We start from the raw sequence: 12,965 nt of genomic DNA on the forward strand, positions 1-12,965 counted from the left end.
AGGTCATTAGCATTTTCTCAATTCACTGTGACCGAAAACTATGATACTAACCTTTAATTTGGACAGCGGTTTAGTTTTTAAGATTACCTTGATCTTCCAAGGAGTTTATTAATAATTACATAGACCTACGCACCCTCTTACTCATGCAATATAATGACTTTTTTTCTTTTAGTTGCCAAAAGGGGATGAACATAGGCACCCAATATCTAGCTAGCAAAATGTCTTTATAACCAGAGCTAAACACACTATAGAATAAATTAGGTTAGGACAACTTTCTTTCAAGCTTGATATCATGTCATATTATTTGTTGATTTTAAATACTCGTGCAATTTGGTAATTGTCACCCATTAATTCTATGTGGTGTCTCGTAAAAAAACTCCATGTGGTAAATCGCCATTAAGAAGGTTGAGGTAATAACACATGGTAAGCAATGCTCTACTTGAAATAATTAATGGAGGGTTCTTAAGGTTTTGTTCATTGTTAGATTTAAGGTTCGAATATTGTGCTTGACAATTGGGGGTGAAAAGGAGAATAAAAACACTGTCATCTATTGACGACCAATTTTCATTGTTTGTTCTATTATAGTTGTAAAAGACTAGTGGGAGGACACTATCAAACACTCAAATTAGACAAAAATTATGCCTACAGCAAATTAAAAAATGTGTAATATATTCTGAAACAGTTGAGTTAAAGAATTCTGGGTGGATAAAGTGAATAAAGAATGAGAGACAGAGAGATGTATGATGATGATGTATCAAGAATTCTCAAATACGATCGAAAATCAAACACGTTTTGAGGTTCGATACCGTTTGGCAGTTGACACAGGTCATGGTCGCATAATGGTCCTGCCAATGCTATAATTGAATTGTTCCCAGTATTTGGTTTCCCTCCTTTCAAATGGTCCACATCACGTTAATACTTGTTACAACTTCAGGACAATCTTGCTCAGCCTTGTCCTGCTCATTTTTAATCATCACTCTTCAGTTGGGTTCAAATGCTGAGGACAAAATAAATTTCAAATTCTAGCAATTGAGCTACAAGCTGTTTAAGATGTACTCACATATGATAGAAATGATACAAGTGTAAATTAATCAAGCTAATCGACTCAAACTCATGTGTAGTTTGATTCAAAAAATCAAGTTCGAGATAAAGTAATCCAGTCGAGTTCGAGTACAAAAAAATTACTTTTGGGATTAAGTATTTTTTACTCAAACAGAGTTTAAGTGTTGCATTACTCAAATTCGATTCAACTCGACAGCAGCTCCAATATTCTAGCATCTACACTACTTTTGGGGGTTGAAGGCCAACAAATGGTAATTACTGCAAAGTTGGAACAAATATGTAGCACGAGTTACTAGTACTAGCAGTGTGTGTTTCCCGAAACATCGAGGAGGAGGAGGAGGCCATGCGAACAAAATTAACTGGAGCCTACTTTTTCTGCATTGAATCTCACTGGATATCCTCATAAATATGGCGAAGGGGACAGGACAAATCCAAGCAGGGGGACCAAATATCCTTAGTTCTAGACTTGTCTGTTACCGTATCTATCAAACTTTTCCTGAGAATACATTGGTAGAAATAGAAATACGTACACCAAAATAAGAAATGCCAACACTTTTTACAATAAAGACACTAGTACGTGCTCATTTGCTGACTCGGTACCGGATAGCTCGAGCCTTAATTCGTATTCTCATTTCTCATCTGTTGCTGATCCGCGTCACTAATTGTCGCTCGTTCCAAACTTGGCATGACTAGCCAATAAAATTGCTAAACCAGAATGTCGGTCCAATACAAGTAAACAACACTTACTTTTGTTCTTTAATGTTTCTCTGCTAATTACCTAGTATTTTTATGTAGTATTTCTTTTCATCTGGACAACGACATCATGCGGACAAGTAAATAAGCAAGTGAAAATAATTCCAGAACTCCGACGCAATCTAAATACTTCCATGCATATGCTAAATGCAGATTTATTCATTATATCCATCTGAGACGTATCCATGGCGGATAAAGTCCACACGTAGGGTATGCCGACGACCTTTTCTTCTTGATTTTCCGGCTGGCTTCCATCATTTTCCCAATCAGTATATAGTACCACTATTAATTGGATGCCAGACGTAATAGAACAAAAACGCCAAGGGACTGACCTTTCTTCTTCTTCTGAACAGAAGCAGCCAAGGGCAAACTTGCATACCAAGAGGACCTCTCTTTCTGTCTGGAGCTACCTGCCATCATCACTGTGCTCCATTCAATTCAAGCCTATCTGTAAAGTGCCATTTCCATTTCCCACAGGCCCCAATGCCAATGGTGGGGACTCGATGACAGGAATGGTGACAACAAACACCATAGTTATTGAGAACCCACATTATCCCAGCAAAAACCCAACACACGACTGTTCAGTGAGTATGAGCAACACACGATGCCATGCATTTTTCGGCGATAACCACCCCATCTATCATCATACCATCACGCTCAGGACGATGGAAATTTCTGAGGATAATTGTCCTGACTTCCAGTCCATGACGTCTATCTTCTGCTTCTATATTCTACTAGACTAGACGGCCAGTGCTCAGTGCTGTTTGTGCTCAATAGCTTGCCTTTTTTTTACTTGTGTAAATGCAACGTCTTGAATTCAGAACTTCCGACTTATAATAACTTGCCTTTAATTGCAAATTCTACTGCTAATGGTTATACATTCTCTTAGACTAATTCATTGAACCAAACAGTTTGAAAGACTTCATGATGATTTATACAGACCACTAATACATGCATTATATTCGTGTTCAATTCTGTAGACATCATCGGATAATACTAATTCACTTCCTCTGTGTAATTTTTCCTGCTGGAAGTGCAGCTTTCCTCAATGTTTTCACCGAACTCATATACTTGCGCTCAGAAGACAGAGATCAATACCAGGCCTCCGCATCTTCACTTCCCCATTATGTCGCCGGTCTATCTTTAAGTAAAATTAAAATTGGAAAACAATAAGAACAGACAAGAACCGAAGAACAGGAGAGTCCCCAATTTTTTACAGCAGGAAACAATTACATATCACTATATTTCGAATAAATTATCTAAGAGACGTACTTTCATCATTTTGTCATTAACAGATTCAGGAAAGTTGTAGCACTTCATCAGTAGGACTGTACTTCGGAATCAAATGAAACACTGCCCTAAACATCCTAATTCATACTTCTCAGATCTCGTAGGATTCCAGAGACCAATGACAGGACAATCCTCTGATGAACTATTTCCCCAGCAAAACCTCAACAACACTATTAACTATTTGCAACAGGGGCTGATCTCAGAAACAAATCCAATGAAAAACATCGATATGTATGTATTTATGTACATGAGGATACTAATTTTCTGTATAAGACGGTGTACTTACATGGAAAATACGGAAGGATACATCTGGGTAAGCAGGTATCACATCCAGTTACCTATTAAGAGAACATTACGTAGAAAGGGGGGAAAAGAATGAACAAATTGCAGAGGAGAATGGATAGATCAATAAACAATAGCCACTGTTAGAGCAATTATATCGATGTTGGTTGCAAACAAATATATGGCAACAAAAGAGATCTACAATTGCCAGCATCTCAGGATTGGTAGTTGGTGTATCAGCCCCCATTTTGTACGTGACATGAGATTGTCTTTATCATGCAATCCATCACTGAAGGCGTTGATATCGAAGCTCTATAATGACGTGCAGTTTTTTTACTCAATCAACCTCCTTTGCACCCTTGGGAACCTGTCCTCCCAGAGCATAAGAATGCCATCAGGTAAATCTGATATTTGATTAGTTCGACTCGTGTTTTTATTGTTCTCATGAATCATGAGATCCTTCAACCATCAGAGTTATACGCCTAGCATGGTCAGCACGCAGGATATCACCTTTATTTCCAATCTGGGATTAGAACATATCCAACACTGCTCAAAACTCTTGATCCAAGCACAGATGGGGGAAAACCACTTCAATGTAGCCAATGCATCTAAAAACTTACAAGAGAATCACATATAGCCTAAGTTTCAAAAAGATTACCTCATTTGAAACATCAGGGGGGAACCATCGCAGTAGCACTCCAAGGTGTACAACAGCAGGAATCAGTTTGAATAGCAATGGCGTAGTCACCTGCATCCTTGCTTCATAAGCATATTTGGATGCACATTTGGGAACTCGAAATAATCATACATTCAGAATAAACACTGGTAAACTTGGTAAAACTCAAAATTTAAAGAACAAAGGTCACAGAAGATGCATATCTACGGGAATTATTCAACTCATGTGAAAGCATTGTACTTCAATTATAAGTAAATGAGATGGCACTATTAACTGTGCAACATGACTAGAGCACAGCATACAAAGCAGACATTTTTATACTTTTATTTCTGCTTTGTGTGGATCAGTGGACAATAGTTACAAGAACCCAGTAATGAATGATTTTAACTGCTGTCTATCACATGTTATTTTCCTCATGTAACTGAACCATAGATAAGCATTCTTTCTGGTTTAAACCATGAGCATGCCTGGATTGACATAGAGCTTTCTTTTGATTTTGGTCAGAAGACACAGTCGATTAATAGCACACAGTTTCATGTGTCAGGTCTTAAGGTTAAAAAATGCATAATGAAGCTAGAGTTCTTGTGCAAAGGAAAAAATATCCTGATATTCATAATTCACATTCAGCATTCACATGTACAAACTAGAACTCTTGCCAGGCAGTAACTTGTACCCTTGGCAAAATAACAACAAAGGCTCTAGTCATCTAATTTATACCAGGTTAAAACATTACATTGCTCAGATGCCAAACGAATAGAAATCACACACTTTCCCCTATGCCCAATATAAAATTAGAAAGGCTTGAAGAAGTAATCTATTATTTTTCATTAGAGGATAAAACAGATTTACCCACCAGGCTGAGAGCTGTTGTGCCAAGAAGCAGCATGTACAACTTACCCTGTAATATATATAAATGTATGTTAATAGCTAAATGAATGGAATAACAGCATAGTAGGGAAACCCAAAACTGCAAGGAATATTCTTGCTTTGCTTGGTTAGAATTTTTGCAAATCAAGATTTCATTTTGCTGAAAATGCTCTCTTAATAGAGAACAGCACAGATTTTATTCTTGGAAATAAAATCTAATACGATGGAATGTAACCAACAAATGGTATAGTTCCACTTAGAAAACCACCTCAATCAGATGAAGATTTGAAGCGCGACTTAGAAGAAGAAAAGCAAATTCTCCTATCTGGGACAAGGACATTCCAACCTACACAAGATATAACTAAGACCCATCAATAAATTTGAAGTAGAAAAGTAACTTTAGAAGTAATGACACAAATAAACTTGGCAAGCACTTACAAGAAGTGATGTTTTACTACCATAGCCGAAACCCTTAACTACTGCTGCAACTACAGCAGTTTTAAAAATAATAACTAATATAACTGCAGCCAGCAGTATGTCAATATGATTCCAAAGGAATTGGACATGAATAAGCATTCCAATGCTGGCAAGAAAAAGAGCAGCAAAGAAGTTTCGGATGGGCTCAACCTACAAGAAGACACAAGAATTAGAAGTTGACCATTACTACGGTCTCCATAAGAAAGTACAGAAAGCTACACAGGTTAATAATCCAACAAAGCAATTTTATGCAAATCTTCCACAATGTCCAAGCACCTCTGTCTCACTCAAAGGAAGATAAAGGTCAAGCTCAATGCTTCAGCGATACTCTTTTTCCTTGTCTTCGCATATACAGTTCATTAAATCTTAATCCAAAACAAATTAGTAGAAAAGAATACCACTCTAACAAGGCAATAGCATCCAGATATAACTGAAATTCCATTTATCACTCGCAAGAAATTCTATATCTTGTTCCAAGGGATAGATTGCAGACATCAGCATTAAATTGACAATTATAAGTTGAATTATACCTATCTGTGGAGAATTTGTCATACAAATTAAAATGAATAGGTTAGACAAAGAAATTTAAAAATATTTATGAAAAATTGCCTTCATGACAATTATCGATGGAATGATATTATCGATAATGAGGAAATTAGCCAAATGGGGCTGACAATAAAAATGAACAGGAAAACGTTAATGGCATTGTTTAGTGACACTGTGCCTTCATTATTGCAAAGAATAGTGGCAGTTCGAAAATTAAAACAAACAAAAGGCACCTGCATACACATGAAAATTTCAAATTTGACATCTATCAACAGCATTTGTCTGCCAAAATTTAATGAAGTATTGAATATACACTAAGCCATGATAGGATCATTAAACCACAAAATGGAAATTTGAAAATAGAAACAGAAACTTGATTGAAAGTCTGAAGCACATTGATCATCCATAAGCCTCTAAGCAAACATCAAACAACATCACCATCCATAAATTTCTTATCCACAGGGGAGTGAAGTAATTTCTGTAAAACAGTGGTTGTTTAGTTATGAACTGAAGCGCTTAAACATCCTAAGGAATTGAACTTGCTGTTATGGCTCAGGATCCATTGTATCATCTTTTGCCACAAAAAATTGCCATCCTATAAATCTCATTTTTTTTATTGTTCAGAAATAGTGGTTTGCTTTCTTCTAAAGAGTTTCATATTGATGAACAATTATTGGAGGAAGAATAGAAAGTCAAGTGAAGCTATTTACAAAACACAATATAGCATGAACTAAAAAACTTACCTGCTCAAGAGTGTGCTGACCAAGATCAGTTGTTGATATCATCACTCCAGCAGCAAAGGAACCCAATTCAAAGCTTAGACCCAGCTTATCGCTACACTGTTAAGCCGCAATAATGTACATTATTCAAGATAAAAGAAAATCAATTATTCCTCAAATAGCACCTGATAAACAAGTTAAGGACCGCCTAGAAGAGTACCCCTACATATAAATAACTTTTGAGGTTTGAATCAGCATTCTCTTAGACATAAATATATTCACAGTTAAAGCTAGGCAACTGAAGTCCCATGACAGGTTGCCATAATTAATTCATCCATTTTTAACCTTTTGAAAGCACTGACATGGCTAGGAAGAACATTATATGTTGATAATTCAACAAATAGTGGTGCTTTCTTTTTCATATAACTTTTAATGTCAAGTGTATCCAGCCGTAGGAGAGTGGAAACTATTGAGAGGGTCCAAAACAACTGAAGAAATCCGATGGACCCTAAAAGTAAGTAGAGAAGAATACTCCAAGCCCTAAACCAAATTCAATAGAATGCCATCCAAAAACTGGGAAAGAGACAAACCCAAGCAACAAGCAAGCAGAAAGCCACAGATGCCAATTGGTAAAGCTCATTGGTCTGCAGAGATTCAAGGGGTACCCAGTCAAACAAGGGAAACATCAGAAAGTGGAAATGTATAAATTCAGTTAGACCAAAATTACCTGTGATGAGAGGCTTATCATCAGCTTAAGAAACCGAGGTATGCATGTACGTGCTAGTACTGCCAAAATGGTCAAGAATGTAACTAGAACTACCAACCTAGAAGAGGAAAAAGATAGTCAGATAGAGCGCACTTGAATGACACCTATAGGATGATGATTGAGATTCAGTAGTGAAACCCTATTTTGAGAATTCTCAATAAGAATTAATATTTTCAATACAACAGATAAATCACAGAGATAGATTGAAAGAATAACATCACTTATACTGAAATTGCCAATACAAAAGATTAAATGACAAATTTCAGAAAAGCACTAAAAATGGTGTGGCAATGTCAAAATGACTTTCTGAAGTCCTACTCCTCCCTTTCTTTACTTGCTTTGTTATTTATTCCTTGTCTCTACTTTTTATTTATGAATAAAGGCAGGTCGAAGGGGCCATAATCCGAGGTCACAGTTTCAATTTTCAAAGATACCTTTTAGCTATCAGTTAAAGGAGTATTGACTTAAACAAGATCATAAAGCCACTAAATCAAGCTATGAACCTGCTTTTGGTTGCTTCAGTTTTCTAAGGCCTTTTAAAAAAGCTGTTAAACCAAAGCACCTTCATGGGCCTTTTTAGTAATCAAATTGTTTCGGCTTGAAATAATCTAAAAACATATATTAAAACCAAATGAGATGCCTCGAAATTTTATCCTAGAAAAAGCAAGAATTAACTGATTTTAAGCAATGAAAGCAGCACCTATATAGCATAATAAAACTTCATATGTTCCTACCAGGTGCAAATCATTGGAGATGACATGGCAGTTATAATACAAGCAGTTGAAGTAGTCCTACTCACAATTTAGCAATTGATATTATTCCATCAAAAGCACCAGATGTACCATCCAGAATTGGAAGTAATGCAAACAGCAGCCCTACAGCACAATCCTGGTAGGAAAAGATTAAATATTCAAGCAAATATTCGATGTTGATGGAAACATAAGAAAATTCTAAACAAGATAAAACAGTTATTTCATTTTAATCCGTAAATACAAGACACATCATAGAACAATAAAGCATCAGAATTAGCTTGTTATCATAAATATACTGGTATCATAGTGACACAATCAGCTTGAAAGTACATACACACCTGCAAAATTAAGGTCCCAACAGTAATCCGACCGTGAAGCGTCATAATACTTTTTCTTTCCATCAAAAACTTTAAAACCTGTGCCCAGATAGTATCTCAGCAACGTTAAGAACTAAATGCAGAGCAATGAACATCTTTCTATATTTTCTCAATTAAAAATGTATTTCAATCTATTTGAGATTAAAATAAATAATTTAATTCAACTGTATGAACCTTTTTGCCTGTTAATAAGACAAACTACTCCTAGAGAATAAGAAGAGAAAAAGTGGCAATAGGTACGAAAGTATGAAAAGATTTGTCCTAGCTTGCATTTAGTTAACAGAATGAGACAACACTCTAGTGGAACCAAATTATAACCATAAATCTACAAGAGAAAAATTCAAAATTCTTATGCTCCTAAAGAGATAACCAAACAAATAGAACAGAGGCTTGTGTTTCCAACTGGCTATGTGGAGTGACACACACACGAAAGAGGCTGAAATCCAACCCCCTAAACATAAGTCATTCAGAAACCAATTGTTTCAAGAATATAGCACAAATGCTACTTTTAGCTAGAATAAGTAGGAAATTGTATATCAGTGGCAACAGTTACCACCTTCCTGGGTCATAATAAGGCAGACTTATCAAAACAAAGTAGTGGCTTGCTTATATTTATGATATAGTTATATAATGCACTATAAATTGTTAAATAATTGCCAATTCCATACTGAATCATACGCCCTAAAGACATAAAGATGCATAAAGCATTAGCAATGCATAGTAAATCTCAAAAACTTAAAAAAGAGGCCAGTCAGTTCGAAAATGTTGAATTAAATCTGAAGTAGATCTTGAACGGCAGGCAGGACTAGTAATTAATTCCAAACATAGAAATACTAGTCAATCAATATAAAGGGCGCATACCACAGCTGTCGAAGACATTGACAAGAAGACACCAACAAAAATCCCTTCAGAAGTTTCACCACTGCAGAGCTGCAAAATCATACATCATAACATATGAACGAGATAAAAAGGACCAGGGGTGAGCTAGGCAGTTATCACCGTTGAAAATAATAAAAACAGACAACCGAGAAGGGCTTTGGTTGAAAGGACAAAACTGTAGACCTTAAGTCATATAACTAGAGTGCAATATGGTCAAATCCTACATGCAAAAATAGAAGGCAGTAGCTTATGATGACCCAAAAAAAGGTGCACACACCTAAAAATATGATGAGAATATAACTCACCGAGGCAGTTATCCCGCACAAACACATAAAAAGAAATATTTGGAGCAAGCCCCCTAACACAGCAACTGCTTGAACAACACGAAGCTGCAAGTAGAGCTTCGGTCTATTAAAACTTCCAGAACATTGATTACCACAAATTGAAAACATTCAAAGTTTAGGTGGAGAAAGGTACACCTTAGCTGTGGAGAACTCCAAGCCCAATGCAAAAAGGAGAAAAATGACACCAAATTGTGCTACTGTTTCAACCTTCAAGTGTAAATGATTAAACTATCAAAAATTGAGAATGAATTTTGAACAACTGTCAAATGCTTAATGAAAACAAATTATCACAAAGACAATGACAGATAAAACCAAGACAAAATCACAACCTTCCTTGTTTATCGCAAGAAACACTATAAATCATTACAGAATGTTGGAACTTCTCTCCTTAGCCTAATTATTTAGAAAGGCACAGCAGCAAAACATACACTCTTCCACCTCGCAGAAGTAATAACTTGTAAATCAAATAATAAGGGTTAATATGTGACTTTTATTGAATCTTAAACTTTCAATCAGAACACCTCCAACATTCAATTACATGCTACAACAGCCACCCACTAGTGCATAGCAGCACAGTTGTTTGCTAATTGCCCCAAAGGCCCAAAGCAAGAGGAAATAAAATTTATTGAATCTTAAAAAGATGATGAGAGAAAGACAGGAATCTCAGAAATTACTTAAGGCATGGTCAAATCCACATCTCCTACCTGGAAGAGGTGGTCATATAGGCAAACGAGCACATAAAAATTTTGACAGAAAGTACAAGTGATTGCCCAAGGAGGATATCAAACTAACATACTTGCACCATTTCACTGACTATACTGAACCCCCCAGGTCCAACAACAGATCCTGCTAGCAGATACCCTGTTATTACCTGCAAATCATAGACAGGTGAATGAAACTTCTTTCAGGAATGAAGAAGCAAATCACATTATCTGCATCGAAGCTCAGCATCAATCATCTATGTTGCAACCAAGAAATGAGATACAAGTAAACTGATTACATTTCCTTAACAGATCAACAGTAATCTCACCGGTTGTCCAGCACAAGCAAAAGCAATTCCACCACAAGTTGCAGATACAATGACAACTACCAGATCCGATATTAATCTGCCAATGGTAATAAGACATTTAGAATTAGTTGATACTCACCATCTACTATGGCTATGTGCTTGAGAAGGAGGGAAAACCTTATGTCCAACTGCAGTATTGGAAACTTTGACTTGGAATTGGACAGAGTGAATTCATTGTCCTAAGTATTCCACAAAGGAGTCAGTGTCCAACCATCTTAAACATCTTAAACATGAATAATGCCTAAGGTTCTGACTGGAAGTATAGTGCATATTTCGCCTAGCAGTGAGTAGAAGCAAGATGCATGCATATATAGAACATGAAAGAACAAAATACTTTAGTTGATAAAGATAAGTTACCTCCTGATCTATCAACCTTGGCATATCTTCATCTCTGTTTTCAAAATCAAAGTTGAAAACATCAGGCAACTGAAAATCGGCATTAATCATAGGAGTCTAAAAGTTCAGTATTGCAAGTATTTACACTTTTTAACCAGGAAATCCAGGAACCATTTCTCTTACTGCACAGTAAAAGCTATAGAGATTTTTAATGGTACATTAATCGAGTACATTGGATACTCAAACGTACTCTTCCTTTGTGTCATTTTTCTTGGTCCTAACTCTTGCAACAGTTTCCAAAACTGCCTACAAAATCAGAGTTCAGGGAAAAAAAATCACTCTAAAAGAACGAAAAACAATGAGCTCAAATGTAGCAAAAACGGAACTAGACTGCAGCACACATGCTCCACAAGGCACCCTCTCTTGAGATTTAGAAGCACTAAAATTCAATATGATGAGCTACGTGAGAATTAATTGCATAAAGGATAAGGGGGCTGCTTCTAAGGACAAACTTTACCAAAGCTTAAAACAAGCTAAAAATGGAAGTGATAAGCAAACTAGGAATCTCACAACAGTTTTATAGCACAATGAGAAATTATAATAAGTAGATTAAGAGAAACCAAGAAAAGTCACATAGCATTTCATATTCATAGGCTATACACCAAAAAAGAAACTATAATATTAAAAATAAAAGAAACACCGAAAAGTCAGCTTATAACAAGTCTCAAGCTCCTAATAGTCCATGTTTTGGACCTCCATAACTCCATCTGCCAATACAGATTGAAAAATTAATCACAGCATATACCCATTTGCAATCAATTGTTATGTGAAAATTATTAGATCAACACACAACAGATCAAACCTTACCAAAATAAATGCAATTTAAAAAACTCCAATGAATACTAGATAAACACACTACCAACCTGCTGTTCCGCAACGCTATTATTGAAGCTCCCGTGATCAATTTCTACAGCAAGGATGAGACAGAAAAACAACGATAAGACAAAAGCCGTAGAAACCTACACAACATACACACATACATTGCCTTAATCAAGCATTACTTGCCAACGGGCAGTCCTTTCTACTCGAATTTAGCCAAAATTAGCTTAAGATTACATCTAGGGTTATCAATTCTAGAGAACGAAAACGGAATAAAAAAACAGACAAATGAAGTAAAAAAAAAAAAGAAAGAAAGAAAAAGAGAGTAATGTGAGTTCCGTTCCGTTAACTAACCGTCGGATTGTTCATTGGTATCGTTAAACTCCTTTTCCAGAGCTCTATTCATCATGTCAGCGAAGCTATCTTCTTTGGGCTTGTCCGGCGAGGAAGAGTTGGATTCAAGGAGCGCGGCATTGCCGACGTTGGCTTGATCGACTGCAGTTAGAAAGCAGCAGAAGAAGCAGAGAATGAATGGAGAGAGAATCTTTTGTTTCGGTTGATGCATTTCTGGAATCTTAGTTGTAGAGATGAAATGATGGAGTCATTGAAGATGGGGAGGGTTTTAAATGAAAGGGAGGGAGGGAGGGCGGGGTTTGGAGTTTGGTGGTTCGCCCGGATTGCGGGAACGGAGGGAGATGGAACGGGCGGGGAGTTGGACTGAAATTACGGAAAGGACCTTGGGATACCGTACTTGAGAATTGAGCAGGTGGGGGCGTGAGGTGGAAGTAAAGGAATGTTAGGCGCGAGTTTGAGAGTGTGGAGACGACGCGCTGATTGATGATGAGGAGCTCAGGTGGGTAGATCATGCAGATTTATTGCAGATCATGGAGG

The 12,965-nt window shown here is 36.6% G+C and overlaps 1 protein-coding gene and 1 long non-coding RNA gene across 7 annotated transcripts; one reads left to right on the forward strand and one right to left on the reverse strand.

Annotated features, from left to right (window-relative positions):
* The first annotated feature begins 1,838 nt into the window (after positions 1–1,838).
* LOC140009454 (uncharacterized) lies at positions 1,839–2,673 on the forward strand. Its single transcript, XR_011816882.1, has 2 exons — positions 1,839–2,025; positions 2,169–2,673. It is a non-coding gene; the product is annotated as an uncharacterized lncRNA (long non-coding RNA).
* On the reverse strand, positions 2,632–12,965 carry LOC113694793 (K(+) efflux antiporter 4). Of its 6 annotated transcripts, none has more exons than XM_027213662.2 (21): positions 12,429–12,965; positions 12,119–12,162; positions 11,446–11,501; positions 11,217–11,250; positions 10,977–11,038; positions 10,821–10,896; positions 10,587–10,661; positions 9,926–9,997; positions 9,752–9,835; positions 9,429–9,497; positions 8,529–8,606; positions 8,238–8,326; positions 7,400–7,496; positions 7,263–7,316; positions 6,697–6,792; positions 5,369–5,557; positions 5,199–5,276; positions 4,917–4,961; positions 4,046–4,135; positions 3,392–3,443; positions 2,632–2,952 (listed from the first exon to the last, which is right to left on the reverse strand). In XM_027213662.2, the coding sequence occupies exons 1-21, from the start codon at positions 12,637–12,639 to the stop codon at positions 2,879–2,881; spliced, it is 1,725 nt and encodes a 574-aa protein (XP_027069463.1). In that variant the 5' UTR covers positions 12,640–12,965; the 3' UTR covers positions 2,632–2,878. The 6 variants fall into 6 exon arrangements, with proteins under 6 accessions (XP_027069463.1, XP_027069465.1, XP_071911089.1 ...); XM_027213664.2 differs by having other exon boundaries at positions 2,632–2,956; positions 12,429–12,964; XM_072054987.1 differs by lacking the exon at positions 2,632–2,952 and having other exon boundaries at positions 3,300–3,945; positions 12,429–12,963.

The sequence above is a fragment of the Coffea arabica genome, chromosome 6e, assembly GCF_036785885.1.
Source record: "Coffea arabica cultivar ET-39 chromosome 6e, Coffea Arabica ET-39 HiFi, whole genome shotgun sequence".
Taxonomy (NCBI): Eukaryota; Viridiplantae; Streptophyta; class Magnoliopsida; order Gentianales; family Rubiaceae; genus Coffea; species Coffea arabica.

Bases quoted from the DNA above. Each gene is read 5' to 3' on its own strand.
- LOC113694793 (XM_027213662.2), bottom strand. From the start codon at position 12,639: ATGCATCAACCGAAACAAAAGATTCTCTCTCCATTCATTCTCTGCTTC. The intron at 10,897-10,976 runs GTTTTCCCTCCT...TACCATTGGCAG, and splicing joins ATACTGCAGTTGGACATAAG to ATTAATATCGGATCTGGTAG. The intron at 7,317-7,399 runs GTAATTTTGGTC...GAATCTCTGCAG, and splicing joins TGATAAGCCTCTCATCACAG to ACCAATGAGCTTTACCAATT.